A 17221-nucleotide genomic window follows, 5' to 3' on the forward strand; every position below is an offset into this window, starting at 1 on the left:
ATGTCCTCTGTATTTCACAGATCATTCTCCCCCCAGAGAAGTAGAAACATAAAGTTCTTTTTTGTGAATAGAAAGTTATCATTTTAATAATTCATTTTACTGAAGCTTAGTTATGTATTCATTTAAACAAGACAATAAATGTACGTGTTCAAAGTGATGTGATAGTCTTTAGGCTATTTCTAAATTATGTTAAATGATATCTAGAGGATAAAGAGGACTAAAATCAAACACAATACACCATCTTTGCTTCTCTAATAATATTTAGTGCCAAATTCTGCTCTCAGCTACACTGGCATAAATAGTTATCCACAATATATTTATTGGTGTCAATAACAATGGCGTTATTCTGGATTTAAATGACTGGAGGAGAGCAGAATTTGCCCTTTGTAACTAAATAGCATTTTTTACACCAAATACAGCCTGAGACCAACATCTGTGCAGCTCCACTGGACCAAAATCCAACCTAATATAAGCAGATGTAACCTCACTGAAATCAAATTGAGTTGCATCTGCTTACATCAAGTCTCAATTTGGTCCAATGTCTTCAATACAATTGCATTACATATAAATGAGAACACAATTTGGCCCCCTCCTTCATGGAAGGGAATGCAACATCATTGAAATCACATGACTTGCACCCACTTACCCCAAGTCTAGACCTGAGACTATAGCTGAACACATGCTTCTATTTAAATGGACCACTTATTTGCTCACTTCTGTTACACATCTCATTCAATTTGGTAGTGAGAGGAGTCGCACCCAAACCTTAGAACATACTGAACACAACAACTAATCTGGACATGAAAAGGAAATTTTATTAAACATGTTTACATAACATGAGTTAGGAGTTCATTTAAAAGCACAGGGGGGTGTTAAGACAAGTGGTCAAAATAGAAAGATACTACCGAATTAGAATTAGTTGATTTTTGGCCACTAAGACAGAACAGAATCTAGTAGTAGTGCACCAATGCTTCAGTTCTTCCTGCTCAGCAGGTCGAGCAGTAATCAATCTGTGCCCTATGGAACCATGGGCAGAATAGTTCCGGCATGATAAATAATAATAAATAGTTCACTTGGTGCAGGCAGTATGTCTATGAATTAAAACCTAGTGTGCACAGAGTTTCTACATGTGTTACAGCCCCACAGTAGGAATCTACACCAAAATATTTATTAGAAGGAATTTGGTCCATACTACATCACGTTTTCCATAGGGTAAAAAATAAAGTCCATCTATAGACATTTAGCACCAGACTAACAGACCTTGCCTGGCTAAAACCTGCAAAATGTCTATAAGAAAAATGGATGGCTTAGATTTCTTAGTTACTTCAGTATAGTAATTACGAGCAAACTGTACAAGTACATGCAACATACAAGCTGGCCTATGTGGAACTAACATACATTATTAAATAATCTTTTTGCTTCTTTTTACAAAACGTGCATGCAGCTTTGAACAGTTCCAAGTCATGCTGCCCTATTTGTGTGATCACAAAATTGAATGGCCTGTAAAAGGAGAGAAAACATATCATTGAACCAGCAGAGTCTGCAGTTTTTAGCACATTTACAGTAAATCACATGGGATTTCAAGGCCAAGAAGAACTCAAATGAATAAAATGCAGATTGAAATTTGATTTTTTTTTACCAAAAAAGATATCTTGCGTTAAAAAATCAAGCTTTGTGCTTGCATCAATCTCAAAGAAATGTAAACTAAAATTTGATAAAAACATTAGTAAGTGCAGAATATTTCAACTGGAATTTCCAGTGAAATATTGAACAACTCATACCATGCTCTATCCAGGGCAGACATGTGTGTCTAAAGTGACACATATCAGAGAAGCCTGGGTACAGCTGAAAGTGTCATATGCTCAACCCCATTCCTGGTCAACATTTTGGGAAGTCAAATATACATTTATACACATGAACGTAAATATCTTCTCTCTGATTCTAAGAAGAAAACTGCATTACCAGTAATATTTTCAGTGTCAAAATTAAGACTAAAGCTGCTTTTATCAGTCCCCAGCATTAGCTGCAGATAGATTTCTTCAAAACTCTTCCATGCAAAACATCATAAAACATAAAAAACATTATATATAATGCAAACATATTTGCTTTTTACAAAGAAAAACTAGCACTATGATTTTGTTGTTGTTGTTAATTAAATAATCTTGATTGGTCATTTGTTCTGGGTTTTCACCTGAAAGACTTGGAAGAACCAGAACTAAGAAACAATGAGAACCTTAGTGGCATCATGTATGGTAATTCTGGCTGCTGAACACTTGAAGGGATACTTACAGAGATATACTTCAGCCCTTTTTTGTTTGGTTTAGAAAACGAAAGGAAGGGTCTCTGTTAGCATTGTGAGTACTTTTACAAAACTGGCAGAATCACACAGCAAAAAAAACTAGTGGAAGTAACAAGTACAGAAAAACTGCTGAAACACCAGGAAGTTAACACTTCTTGTGGGCTCTGTCAAAATGTGATAAAATACAACACTTAACAGAGTGAGAGCTTCCAGTTTTGTATTTTTTTTCCACTTTATTCTAATCTAAAGGTCCCGCTCTTCTTAAAAATTGTAATAAGCATCAGTGACTGTCACTAGTAGATTGACTTACTGTATTTGATATACTATTTTGTTCTGTTAATTTAAGCCATCTTTTAACAAATAATTCAGACATATTTTTGGATAACTACTACAGGCAAAAACAGAAGTGATTGTCTCTCTCCAACAATGCTTTTGATCATATAAGAATCTGGTTCTGATTGTTATCCTGGGTGGTAACATTTTTATTAGACAGCATCTGCTATAAGTTCACTATGATCTAATGCACGGAGGCCCAGTTGAGCTTTCCAGAGATGACTGGGAAGCCCTGCGGGTCAGGGGAGTCAAGGTTGGATCCACTAGTGAAGAGGGTGGAAATAATTTATACCATCCTATTACTACACTGGACAGATCAAGTTCCTCCAGAAGGATCTGTGCAACACCCATGAAGCATTTGTGATCCATTCGGCCATAGTCTCCCCAAACTATCACCTGTAAGGACATAAAATACAGATTTAACACTGTCCAAAGAATATATACTTATATGTTCATTCATGCAGTAACTCCCTACCTGCATGAATAGGGTGAGTATTTTTTCAAAGGAGAAGAGAAGGGTCCTGATGGGAAATCTCAGGTAGGGTTAGGACCATAGACAGCAATAGAGAAAAAATTCTAATAAAGCCACATAGGTACATTTTGGGAGTCTGATGATATTACAAACCACTCAGATATATTAACTGATATTTCTGAAATTAAGTGCTTATGTGGGCTATAACTGGGACGACTCACAATCTTACAGTTAAGCAAATACTCAAGTGCTTTAGCAAATCAGGGTCTATACCAAGATTAAGTAATTACTGACCTGAAGGACTTTACCCTGTGGACTTTCATCAAAAACCAGTGTCTGCTGGTACAGAGGATCAAGTGTTTTCCGTGCAATTCTTGTCTTTTTCTTGGCTACACAGGCTCCATTTTCCAACAGGTATACTTTGACATAGGGAGCTGCAAAAATTGAACACCATCAATTTTATGTTTGGACTTAAGCATTTTACAGTACTGCACCACTAGGGTAGAGGACAAGAACAATGAATGGAAACTGACTAGAAAGAAAAGTGAAAATAATTACTTTCATTGGCCAAACTGAGTTGAATGTTCATCAATAAGCAAACATTTTAGATGATGAAAAGTCAATTAAATATTTACTAGCTTTTGGTTTTAATCAAAAATATCAGAGAGACAAGGTGAGTGAGGTAATATTTTTATTGGACTAATTTATGCTGGTGAGAGAGACAAGCTTCGTCCCATAAAAGATATTACCTCACACACCTTGTCTCTTTAATATCCTAGGACCAACACGGTTACAGCAACATTGCATAAGTTATTAATAGTAACACGTCTTACATTTATCTGTTAAAGTATGATTTTGTAACTTGTGTGTCCCATGAACTGGATATTATTAACAAGACTGTGTTGTCACTGTTAGACAGTTTGATGGTTCCATGTGTTAGGAGTTCAAAGCCATTTCAAAATATGCCATTCCCTATGACATTTCAATGAACTGGATGTTTAAAATTGGAACAGTCATTTCTGAAAACATACATATAAAAGGCAGTTGTTCCTCATTTACTTTGTCTCTCAAATAATTTTAAAGTAACTTCTCAACAAATGTTAATCTGAAACCTATATTCTAGTTATTATGATAAACATCGTTTCTCCTTTTCCAGCAAAGACTTCTTAAAATAACTAGATTTTTATTCTAACTATAATTTAATTTATTCCCAGTAAGCTCAAATGTTTGAGCTCAGAGGCACTGATACTGCTTGCTGACTTATTCAAAACTCTGCAGTGTCACTGAAGATCACATTGCTGAGTTTCCACCACCTTGCCAGCTTCCTTGCTTGCTATTCCCTTTCACCTGCTCTTTCTCTTTTGTAGATGGAAATAAACAAATACATAAATAATAATGTAAGGGACTCCATATGCATCACCAGGTCCATGGTGAAATGTAACTAGATTTTGATTATTTTAATAATTTTGATGGATATCAGTTTATTTTTAAGCCCTTTTCCCAATTTATATCAATTTAAATGTTCACAGTTGTGAAAAAATGATGAGTTTTAAGCATTTTTTCCCAATTGTTATCAGTGCAGAGTTTCACAGTTGCAGGAAATTATGGGGGCGGGAATCAGATGATAATTACCTAATTACAGTAGACATTGAGATTCAATAAGTTAAAGCTTTAAACCATTACAATACAAATTGTCAATATCACATGTAATAATATAATATACAAAATAAAAATCCTGAAAGCAAAGTCTAATAAGCTACAAGCAGCATTTTTCTTACTTTGCCTACATGTAAATTGTGATTATTACTGATGGATTTTTGGTTGGTTTGTGTGTGTACCGTGAAATTGACATTTATCAACATTTACCAGTAAAAATCTAATCCTGCCAAACCTAATTGTAACATTTTCCCTAGACACGCTGAACACTCCTTGGACACATTCCTTCTAGCAAGGATTTTTCAGCCTCAGAAATGTTGATTTTGCTCATGTGAGGGCAGCACTCCCTGAAGTTAAATGGTGTGCAGAGGGAGGAATTGAACATGGGCAGAGTAGATTTTTCTAAATACACATCTCTATCAAAAAAGAAAATGAATACATGTAAACGTAGTGACTGCTACAAATTGCTGAGAAGGTTTCTTTGGAGATCTCTGGTCCACACTTTATTGCATATTTTGTATTCTCCTGTTCTTCATCATTTGCAGTTCTCCTCACCTGGGGTAGATTTGGAGCCAGGTTTTTGCGTGAGGCCTCGGGCTCTAATGACTTCTACTTCTAACTGTCCTTTTTTATCCACCATTCCAATCTGAATATCACCTGAAAGGAAAGGAGAAGAAAAAGCTTTTTCCATTATCTGGGTCAGCTCAGTGCAGACCTCACCACAGTTAATTGTCATCACTCAGGCAATTCCTTTGATTATCATTATTATTATTATTGTACTATGGTAGAATCTTGAGTATCCAGTCAGGGATTTGTATCCCGTTGATGGTCTCTTCCTCAAAGAGCCTTTGATCCAAGTATAAGAGGAGAGACACCAAGTGGATACACAAAGAGATGGAAGAAACACAAGGTAGGTGTTCATCCCTTCTTGTCAACTTGTTGAGAATAGGCCACTTCCACCTTAATTGAACTGGACCTTGTTAGCAGTGACCCCCCAATTCGGTAAGGCAACTCCCATCCTTTCATGTGCTATGATATATATTCTGCTTACTGTATTTTTCACTACATGCATCGGATAAAGTAGGTTTTGGCCCATGAAAGCTTATGCTCAAATAAATGTGTTAGTCTCTAAGGTGCCACAAGGACTCCTTGTTGTTTCTACAAGATAAGTGTGTGGCTGCAAACATTGCAGGTCTGTCCTTCAGAAAGAAGAAAGCCAGACAAGTAGACTGCAGTCTGTCTAGTCAATGACTAAGTTCTTTGAGGCTCACAATTTTTTTTTCAAAAGTTTTTTAATGAGTGCAAGAGGGTGACAGTTCTCTTCCTGAACAGCACCTTGAACAAACTGCCAGAATATGAAGATAACAAGATTTCCAAGCTGCTTCCTTGGTTCTGAATGTTCTGGCAAATGACAACTCTGGCTACAGCTGCAGAGAAAAAAAATTGCTGAGTTGGGGTCCAAGTGCTGCTCTGACTTGGAAAGAAAGACTGTAAATGAAAAAAGATACTTAAGTGCAGATCCACAAAAGAACTTAGGTGCCTAACTTCCACTTTAGGTACTTAAGTCCAAAAATTTAGGTGCCACTGAAATCCTCTAACCCTCTGCTAAGCTGCTGCCTAGCCCTCAGGTTGCCTAAAATCCTTCAGTGCCTGTATTTTCACAAGTTCCCTTGATGCCTAAGTTTCTGCCATCAGATATATGCACATCAGTCTAGGTAATCAGGTGCCTGATACTTAAACTCAAGTGGGATCCTCAAATGGGACTCAAACGAGGTACTGTGGGGCTTGATATGCTAGGCATTCTCAGAGCATGCTGAACTACACATAAAATGGTACAGAAGAAGGAGGAGGTGCGTGCCCTATCCACTGGAGAGTGAGACACACTGATGCTGGTCTCTCTCAATCTCTCTGGTTGAGGCCATTACACAGTATATAAATATTTAAATATGCATTGAGCCAGAGACAGTGTGAGAATGACACTCTAGAGCAATGGTTAGGGCGCTTCCCTGAGAGTGGGAAACCTATGTTCAAATCCCTTCTCCTCAGGCAAAGGATTAATTGATCCAGGGTCTGCCACATCCCAGGTGAGTGCCCTCACCACCACAAGAAGGCGGCTCTCACTGCACTTAGGCATGCACCATTGCTGTTCTTGCAAGAAGTGGCTTAGGCACCTGACTCCAGGAGAGGGTTCCCAGCTGTGGATCCCAAATGGAGTTAGGTGCCTAACTCCCTGAGAATGGTGGGACTTAGAACACACCCCTCTCCTCTGAATCTGCTATTGGCTAGCTTAGGTGACTCCCTGCCTCGTGTGATGGGTATTGATGATCCCATTCTGAGTCATCTATTTGTCACCATTCAGAGCATAGGGAGATGAGGTGCCTAATCCAAGGTTTATGAATTCTATTGGGCAGGGCCGGTGCAACCATTTAGGAGATGTCGGTGGTCGCCTAGGGCACTGGGGTTTGGGGGGCGACATTTTCTTCAGCAGCAACCACGGTGGCTGGATCTTCGGCCGCCCTGGTCGCTGCCAGCATTTAGGCGGAGGAAGCTGGGGCAGAGGAGCATGGGGAGAGCCGCCTGCAGCAAGTAAGGGGGGGCACGCAGGGGAACTCCTCGCCCCAGCTCACCCCTGCCTTGCCTCCTCCCCGAGCACGCCGTGGCCGCTTCACTTCTCCTGCCTCCCAGGCTTGCGGCGCCAATCAGCTTAGGTGCCGCAAGCCTGGGAGGCAGGAGAAGTGAAGCAGCGACGGTGTGCTCAGGGTGCTCGTGCACAGAGCAGCGGTGAGCTGGGGCAGGGGGGCGTGCCTCAGCGCGGAGGGTGGGGGTGGGGAGCTGCCGCAAGGGGGGCGCCTCAGGGCGGGGGGGGGGAGCTGCCGCGGGGAGGGGGGGTGCCTCATGGCGGGGGCGCGGGTGGGGGGGGGCGCAAGGTAGAAGTTTCACCTAGGGCACGAAACATCCTTGCACTGGCCCTGCTGTTGGGTAGCTAGGCACCTACAAGTTAGTCTCTGTGACACTGAGTGTTGCAATACCTAAGTTTCTTTGTGGATTTGGGCCTTAGTAATTATGGGTCTGATTTTCAAACCATGAGAAGTTCAGGGCTACATAAAAAAAGTCACCAAGACTGATCACGCGAATGGGTAGATAGTCACATAACTAGCTGTCTGGGCGCTCAAATACCTCATTGGGCATGTGCAATTGTGGTAACTGTGCAAGCAAATGGAATTCCCCAGACCTTGACCTTCTGATGTCTGACATGTAAGTCCATGTTTCTACGCAAAGAATAGTGAATAAACCTAAGCTGCAGAATTTGCAGTATTCTTAATGATAGAAGTATTATTGTTCAAACTTAACTGAAAAGGAGACCTTAGCACACTTGCTCCACTAACAGAGTATTATAGCACAGTGCCCTGGACTACTCTAGTATTCGAGATATTACAAGCCAAGCGGGGTTGGTTTGTTAGCTATCAAAACTTTTCTTCAACAAACACAGCTCTGTACTGGGCTAAAAATAGTTTAGAGGAAAATTCCATAAACTGTGCTTTTGGGCTACCTTTCAAATGCTGTAAGCCTGTATATTCAAATCCAGTCTATGCTACTGGCAGTCAGCAGGGGGAGCCACAACACAGACATTTTCAAACCAGCAGAGACAACTATAAGCCCTTGAAGAGAAAAAGTGTTAGGCAGAACGATTGAGTGAATTTTGTAGCCCAAAACCCTCTCTGAGCCTGTAGAAATAAAGGCTCCTATAGATGGAAATAAACTGTTATCACTCAGGAGCCCTGTTGGAAGAGGTTTAGGGAGGAAAACAACTGTTAAGCAAAAAGTGAGGTGAATGTAAGCTAGCACCTGGATTCACTACTGGAATCACCCTGATTTTAAAATGGACAACAGAAGAACCCAGACAATTCTTATTTCCTGTAAGAAGGAAATCTGATATGTTTTAACAGGGGTTATAACATTGTACAGGCTTCATGCTCAATAAGCTTATAGCCCAATAACTCCTATTACAAAATATAATTAAGTTTGGATTTATACAGCAGCTTAAGACTTCTCCTTCTTTTGCAGAGCTCATGAGCTGCAAAGGAGAGAGTACCCCCTCCCATTTTTCCTCCTGGTTCCCTACTTCTCTTCAGTAGTAGCTGAGTAGCCTCCTGAACCTGAGTTTCTGCAGTGCTTAAGACTGCTCAGACAATGCACTTGCCATCTGTGATTTTTAACTTGCACAGCGTGATTAGGCTAGTGGAGATGTCAAGGGTTATTTATTTTTCATCCTCAATGCACAGCCACAAAATATGTCACCCAATCACTCAAATGCAGACTAAAGGGATTTTGCCCCTGCTCCTGCCCTTACACACTGCTGTGGTGGTGCACATGTACTGTAAACAGCCTGCAAGGGCCCGGGGAAGAATTTCTCCACTGCAGGCAGAGCATAAAGCCATCATAAACAGCCCTACGCAGGTTCCCCATAAGTGTCCATGCAGGGAGTGTGGAATGGTGTAGGGGGACCAGATGTCCTGATTTTATAGGGACAGTCCTGATATTCAGGACTTTTTCTTATATAGGGACCTATTACCCCCCATCCCCTGTCCCGATTTTTCACATTTGCTATCTGGTTACCCTAAGTGGGTGTGTCAGGGGCGAGCCTGTAGCGCTTGGTACTCCAGGGGATTCTCAGATGCTTCGGATTACAGAGCAAACCATAGGTGGCCCTTGAGAGGCTGCTGGAAATTAGACTTTAAATATTAATCTGTTCCAACAGCAACAATCTAATGGCATCATTTGTAAATTGGTTGTCAGTCTTGTTGCAAATATGGAGTAGACTTTCAGATTTTTGGATTATCTTTCTATCAGCTAAATCTGGGTCAGATTCCGTTATTGGCCACATAATCAGTTACAAATATCATGTACAAATGCTAACTAGCTGACAACTAGCAATTTGCAATGAGCCAAGGACCATAATTATTCTGCATAGAAAGTAACAGATTGCGGCCACCATCTTTGATACAGAAGTGAGCTCTGTGGATATCACAGGTACCAGGATGAAATGCTCTATCTTCATCTGATTTTGGATGAAACAGAGCATCAGTTCTGTTTATGGACAGCAGAGCCAGGACTAGGCATAATCAAACTAAACAATTGCTCAGGGCCCAAAAAAAGCTTAAGGGGGACCCTATTTGCTGTTTATTATGTGTTGTGTGGGAGGGCCAGGCCCACTGACAGCAATTCTGGGCCCAGGGCCGCCCAGAGGATTCAGGGGGCCTGAGGTCTTCAGTGGCGGGGGCCCCCGCTTAGGCGGTAATTTGGTGGCAGGAGATCCTTCTGCTCCGGGACCCGCTGCCGAAGTGCCCCTGAAGACCCGGCACTTCGGCAGCGGGTCCCGGAGCGGAAGGACCCCAGCCACCAAATTACCGCCGAAGACCCGGAGCAGAAGAAGCTCCAGGGGCCCAGGCCCCGCGAGAGTTTTCCAGAGCCCCCGGAGTGAGTGAAGGACCCCACTCCAGGGGCCCCGAAAATCTCTTGTGGCGGCCCCTCCAGGACCCAGGGCCTGGGGCAAATTGCCCCACTTGCCCTCACCATTCTGGGCGGCCCTGTCTGAGCCTCAGAGGGAGAGCCATCCCTTGGAGTCTGCGGGGCCTGGAGCAGAAGTGACAAATCTGTCACTTCCAGGACCAACTGCACTGGCCAATCGTGCAGGTCTGCAGGACCCCTCAAAGCGTGGGGCCCGGAGCGGTCACCCCAATTCACCGTGCCCTAGGGATGGCTCTGCCCAGGTCAGAACAGTCAATGGACTCCCTAGAAAGGTCCACCTAAGATTTGGGTGATGATACGCCTATGCATACTGTTGCCCAGTTAGCTGCTGCCAGCTGCACTGCTGTGTATGCTTTTCTGCCATAGCCAGGGCTTCCACATGCCCGCCCAGCTGCCTTATCTGCCGCCAGTATCACCCTGCACAAGCCTAGGAGCCCTGCAGCATGCATGTAAAAGGGTTCGGGGCTCCCGGCCACCACCCAGGGCCCTGGGCAACTGCCCCATTTGCCCCCCCCCCGACTCCATCAGCGGGTCTGGGGAAGGCCTCCAAAATATTTCTGCTTGGGCCCGCCAATGCGCTAGCACTGTCTCTGAAACAGCACCTTTCTGTTAAAGATGAGAAAGGCCATTTGGTAGAACTCTTTGGCTGACTGTAGCCCAACAGCTGCATTCTGGCCACCTCAACTTCACTTTGGTCAATGGGATAGCATTTGTCTTATACATGAGAATAAATTATTCTTACCCATAGCAGGGGTTGCTAGTGTCTGTCGACCTACTAACTGTGCAGGTCCAAGGCCATCAAGGAAATCACTAAATTGACTGTCAGCACCCAGCCGCACTCCAGGGAATATTAGACTACAGAAATATAAAACATGAGTACATGTAAATACAACATGTTAATTCATAGTGGCCCACAATAATTAATACGGAAGTGCTTCTCAGACACAATGCACAGCTTCAGAGAATGTAACTGCAAAACTAGAACCCCAAAATAGGTATACTGCAACCATCTCATTGGGAAATAGTTTTATTCACCCAAACAACTTGCCATCTTTGAGTTTTGCTATAGCAATAAAGAGTCTGACAAACCATTCCAGCTGACCCTGACTGTGACGGCAGGACCTCGCTCCACCTGGTACAGTTAAAGGGTTATAGGCAGCAATGTTTGTGGGCTTCTGGAAGGCCATGTACTGTGGGGAATAGTTGTAGCAACACCACTCCTCTTCACGGGGATGTAGCTGTGGCAAGACCAATAGCCTTTTTACCCCACTTCCATGGAAAAGAGGCTATTTCTCTACTCCTCCCCTACCCAACTAGGACTGAAGTGTGGTGAAGGTCATAATCCCCAGGAAACTGAATGTGGTTCACATTTGAACTGGGTGAATAATGGATTTTTGATTTGTTGGCAATTTCAAAAAGTAAAAAAATTGTTTTATGTCAGCCAAAAATGAAAAATTTTAGTGAATTAAAAAGTTTTTAAAAATGTTCATTTCAGGTCAAACAAATGTTTCATTTTGATAAAATTAAGATGCTTTGTTTCGATTTTGACCTTTTGGAAACTATTAAAATTAAAATGAAAAGGAAACTTTTAAATGAAAAGTTGTTTCAAACTGAAATTGAAACATTTTGTTTAGAAAATGATGAAACTACGTTTCAATTTTTTGGATTTTTTTAAACAATCAATTCAGCAAAATAAACATGAATTTGTAAAAGGTTTCAGTGTTGTGGAATCGGCATTTCTGCTAAAAGAAGTTTTAGATGAAAAATTTCACCCAGTTGTAATTCACGTATGTGTTAAATGCTGTATTTGAAGGGGATTAGTTCAATGGAGACATTTTAAAATGGAATGAAGCTTCAAATGATCATGAAGTGTTCTGCATCTAATACCCTGTGACCTGTTGATGTTAACAATTTTCGATCTGATTTCAGTTATTTAAAAATTAAAGTATTACAATTAATAAAGAAAGCAAACTAAAGAATGTTAAGGTTTGCAATAACATTCTTGGAACTAAAATTCCCAGATATAATTTCTCCATCCTTTTCTGCATCTCTTGTATCACTCCTGCTTTAAGCCACTAGTACCATAGTTCACCTCTGAAAGTTTTCAAATAGAGAAAATAGACAGTGAGATCTAATAAGAGATTAGGGCCCAAATCTGGGACATAGAATTTGAATGAGCCCACATCACCCGACTCCTCTGGGCCATGCAGGATGTGAGAAATAGCAGATAGCTGACATTCTGATAGCTGTTTTCTCATTAATAGGTCAGCTATCTTTGTCATCGTGGTATGTTGTGGTTTTTAGTTTTGTTTTAAATGACTGTAGTACTTGTGAAAGATGCTGGACTTTTTTCCTTGCATATTCCATTAAGGTCAGGCTCAGACTGGGGAGAATGGTGCTCGTCTCAAATCCCAAAGGCAAAGAGAAAATACCTGTGATGCCCACAATCCCAGCATTCCCTTCACTGTACCCACTATGTAAGGTCTTCTACTGATCTTCATTATGGTGTGCTCTGAAACAAATACTGCACTGAAAAGTGTAATACACTCTTTATATTTACATGTGATCATCTGATACTTAATTTTCCAGTAATATTTTTAATTTACTGTTTTTCCTCTACAGATATTAGAGATGGGCCAGATTTGAAAAAATTGGGTCCAGATCAGAATCTTCCTGTATTTTGAGAGGATTTGTTCTAGTTCAGATTCATCTTACAGAGATGGGCTGAGCCAAGAAATTCAGAATTTCTCTGATCTCTTTGTGGGCAAATTTAGTTTTCTTTCAGTTTGGACCAAGCTGCAATCCTCCTGGTCCTCTTCTCTCTGGTGGCCACAGCATTCCCATTCTTGTCTGTCTCCAGCCATGCAGAATGTTGACAAGACCTCTTGCTTATGGTGATTCTGAACTGCCAGGCCTATTCTCTGATGTCCTCTCTCTCTCCAGCTCCATTCTTCCTAGAACCTGGGATACTGACATTTCCTGAACCTGGCTGTACAGCGTCTCTGATTTGTTGTAATGTTTCTAGTTGCCCTTCCAATCCAAGAATCTTTTCCTCCAGAACAGCCCCCAACTTGCACTTCGTGCATAGGAAATCCCTTTTGGCTCAGGCAGGAAAGAAAACATGGCACAGCTGTTGCAGATCACCTCCACTGTTTCATCACTGGCCATCATGGAATTGCACATAGAGCTCAACCTGCAAGCCTCTTACACAGCCTTTCCAAATACCTTCAGAAACTCTCCTGTTGGCTTCTTTGGTTCTCAGCTCTCGAGTTTGCCTAGCAAATGACTTTTACATCGTTTTCCCCTGCTTAGCTTAGCTCAGTTCAGCTCCATAAGTGAGTGATTAACCACCTATAGGCTTCAAAGAGAGGGTCTTATCAAATCTCCAAAGATCAGACCCACCTGGCCCTTACCAAACAGATCTGTCTTAGCTGCTTCTCAGGGGTCAAAGCCCCATCTACACAGCCCATACACAGAACAAATGAATAGTCACACAAACAGTGTACAGATGAACCAAATGCAGCACTCACCAAGTCCTGTTACAGCAAAGTCTCTAGCTACACCATCCAAAACTCTCCTGCTAGCTGCCTCTGTTTGCGACTCTGTTTGCCTAGCAAATGTCTCAGGGGTGAAAGTTTCTGTGGTTGTTTCCATTGCTCTAAACCAGCTATTTGCTCAATAATCATTCTTTAAAAATAGACTTTTAAAATACACATTTGTGATGCAGGGACCTCTTGGTGCCAACTGGCAGAGGACACAGGGGTGCACATGGCTTACAGGGATCACCTGGATCTGATATATGCATAATAGTTCACCAATAGGTGGCATGTAAGGTCTCTACTGACCTATTCTACCGAGAGCCAGCAGTCCACTGGTCGTCATAATCATTGCAAAATGTATGTGTGGATAATATTGAAGGAGTTACGTATTTATATACTGATAATAATGTTCTTAAGGTCCTGGAGTTAATTCAGGTCACCAGGAGGTCACATGCCTCAGACTGATTCCTTTCAAGCAGGAGGTAACAGACGCTTATCTTTGTCTCATCATATGTGTATTGTCTACCTCACAATTGAGACCTATTTGCATAATGAGCCAGGTATCAGTGAGGGACTGTGAAACCTGCAGGAAAGAAAATGTACAGGAAGAAACGAAACAGCAGGGGTGTCCTGTCTATGAATGAAGACAAAGGATACGACTTATATATCTTGGGGGCAAAGGAACACAATGAATTCTTCACAAGGGAGTCAAGCTGACAGTGTACTTGTCTCATGAAAGGAGGGTCACCGCCACGTCTAGCTGAAACTCATTTCAATGATTTTGGGTGAGACAAATGCTAGACTTTTCTAGGGTTAGGCTCTAGGTTGCATGTCAAGATTTTGTTTTATATGTAACTATTTCTTCCCCTGCCCCAATACTTCTACTTACTGTTACTTGACTCTCTATGCTTTATTAAATAAACTTATACTTGATTTCACTATAAACATATCTAAGTGCTATGCAGAGCCAGTCCTGGTAAACTGGGGTGAACTGTTTCTTTGGAAGCAGAGAATCCGTGAATACTGCAAGTGTCCAGTGGAACAGAGCTGGACTCTCCAGGGAGATGCCTGGAGGGCTCAAGGCTTGGAGTGTGCCTATCGCTAACCTGTAGAAAAACAGGGGGGCCTATCTAGGCTAGAGGGGAATGGTTGTGTTGCATGTGGCTGGTGGAGTTGGGGAGCTGAGCCCCAGCAGGTGCAGACAAGACTTCCTCACACTAAGGGCAGGTGGTAATGAGGTGCCTCACAATGCAGGGTACCCCTGGGAAGCATCATGGCATCTTTACACCAAAGAGAAATTCAAGGAAGTAGACAGCTAATAAAAATAAATATGCATTAGTCCATTACCAATGCCATGTGACAGTAGAAGAGTTTTCTGAGACAAACTATTTTGATTAAAAAAAAAAAAATCCAGAAGCTGATCCTATCCGCTATGATTAATTTTAAATTCCAGTAATTAAAAAATGTAATTAGTTTTATCATACTGCATCAGTTTTAATGAAAAATCACAAATAATTCCAACAAATATGTTTCCAACCACGATCTGGAATTACTAACCTTTGTTACTTGCAGTCAATTGGTCTTACACCTGCCTATCCGATGTACAAATATTATGGGAAGTTATCTTTTTAAGTTATGTTTGTGGAAAGTAGTGCCACAGAAATGTGCCAAAGCTAGGTAATTTAACATAATCACAGTTTTTGGTTTTATTTGCTAGACTTTACATTATCACTATCCGTGGTGCTAGGCCCTGGCCAGAATTTATGGTTGCCCAACATATCTATTTATAAGATCCTGTTTTCAGTTTCTTGTAACTGAGGCTACAATTTTGTCCTGGACATCACGGTGGTCATGAAAACCATGAATTTGAATAAAGTATGTGAAATGCACCCAAACCAGGTAGCATTGTGACTTAGCCCTCAGGATCACACCACCACTCATGTTTAGTGCATCCGCACCTACATAGATGGAGACAAAGGAGTGGATGCAGCAAACCTGTGTGGCATTGTGACCTTGTGCACTAGGTTTCAATGACAACCAAATTTGGCCTTCTGCCCCTCCTTTGTCTCCATCCTCTGACTGGCACTGCAACCGCATGGGCTAGGTCACAACACCTGGAGCCCAGCCCTGTGGGACAGGAACTGCTTGTCATAAACAGATAGCTAAGGGTTAATGTCTCTTTCACCTGAAGCACCTGACCAGAGGACCAATCAGGAAACCGGATTTTTTCAACTTTGGGTGGAGGGAATTGAGTGTCTGAGTTTTTGTCTGCCTGCCTGCTTTCTCTGAGCTTTGGAGAAGTAGTTCTACTTTCTAATCTTCTGTTTCTAAGTGTAAGGACAAAGAGATCAGATAGTAAGTTATATGGTTTCTTTTCTTTGGTATTTGCATGAATATAAGTGCTGGAGTGCTTTGATTTGTATTCTTCTTTTGAATAAGGCTGTTTATTCAATATTCTTTTAAGCAATCGACCCTGTGTTATATCATCTTAATACAGAGAGAACATTTGTATGTATTTTTCTTTCTTTTTTTATATAAAGCTTTCTTTTAAGACCTGTTGGAGTTTTTCTTTACTCAGGGAAATTGAGTCTGTACTCACCAGGGAATTGGTGGGAGGAAGAAATCAAGGGGAGATCTGTGTGTTGGATTGCTAGCCTGACTTTGCATTCCCTCTGGGGGAATAGGAAAGTACTTTTTGTTTTCAGGATTGGGAACAGAGAGGGGGAGTCTCTCTGTGTAGTTTCACAGAGCTTGTGTCTGTGTATCTCTCCAGGAGCACCTGGAGGGGGGAAGGGAAAAAGGATTATTTCCCTTTGTTGTGAGACTCAAGGGATTTGGGTCTTGGGGTCCCCAGGGAAGGTTTTTCAGAGGGACCAGAGTGCCCCAAAACACTCTAATTTTTTGGGTGGTGGCAGCAGGTACCAGGTCCAAGCTGGTAACTAAGCTTGGAGGTTTTCATGCTAACCCCCATATTTTGGACGCTAAGGTCCAAATCTGGGACTAAGGTTATGTCATGAGTGGCAGCGGTGGGAGGATCTCGACAGAATCCAGAAGCCAGTAGGAATATTATATTTTTCTTTTCTCTGCTAAGGGCTTTTTAGCAGAGAGAAACAGTTGGTTTTAAAAGGGAACCAGAGAGAATTTTTTTTTCTGCTCTCTCTGGCAGTTTGTGGCTTGCATGTTAAGTGAGAAGCCATTACCAAACTGTTGAGGGTCTTTTGTCATGCAATAGCTCTCCCATTAGGAGGCAAGTACCAGCACTTATATGCATGCAAATAAAGTGGTTTTTCTGGTTTCCTTTCATTGAACATTAGCTAGAGAGAGAAAAGGAAAAAAGCACTGTTGCTAGGCAGACTTCAGGAGGCAACAGAGAACCTGCAGTTCAGAAGATAA

The 17221-nt window shown here is 41.7% G+C and overlaps 1 protein-coding gene across 50 annotated transcripts in view; it reads right to left on the reverse strand.

Moving 5' to 3' along the window:
* Positions 1-111: 111 nt before the first annotated feature.
* The window catches only part of RIMS1 (regulating synaptic membrane exocytosis 1), a 528602-nt gene continuing 511492 nt past the window's right edge, over positions 112-17221 (reverse strand). For all 50 annotated transcript variants that reach the window (XM_050950597.1, XM_050950547.1, XM_050950548.1 and 47 more), the window contains 4 exons: positions 11032-11144; positions 5316-5417; positions 3399-3538; positions 112-3028 (listed from right to left, as the gene is read on the reverse strand). In XM_050950597.1, coding sequence (XP_050806554.1) covers positions 2810-3028; positions 3399-3538; positions 5316-5417; positions 11032-11144 — 574 coding nt within the window. In that variant the 3' untranslated portion in view covers positions 112-2809. The remainder of the gene's footprint in view (positions 3029-3398; positions 3539-5315; positions 5418-11031; positions 11145-17221) is intronic.

This window comes from Gopherus flavomarginatus, chromosome 4, assembly GCF_025201925.1.
Source record: "Gopherus flavomarginatus isolate rGopFla2 chromosome 4, rGopFla2.mat.asm, whole genome shotgun sequence".
NCBI lineage: Eukaryota > Metazoa > Chordata > Testudines > Testudinidae > Gopherus > Gopherus flavomarginatus.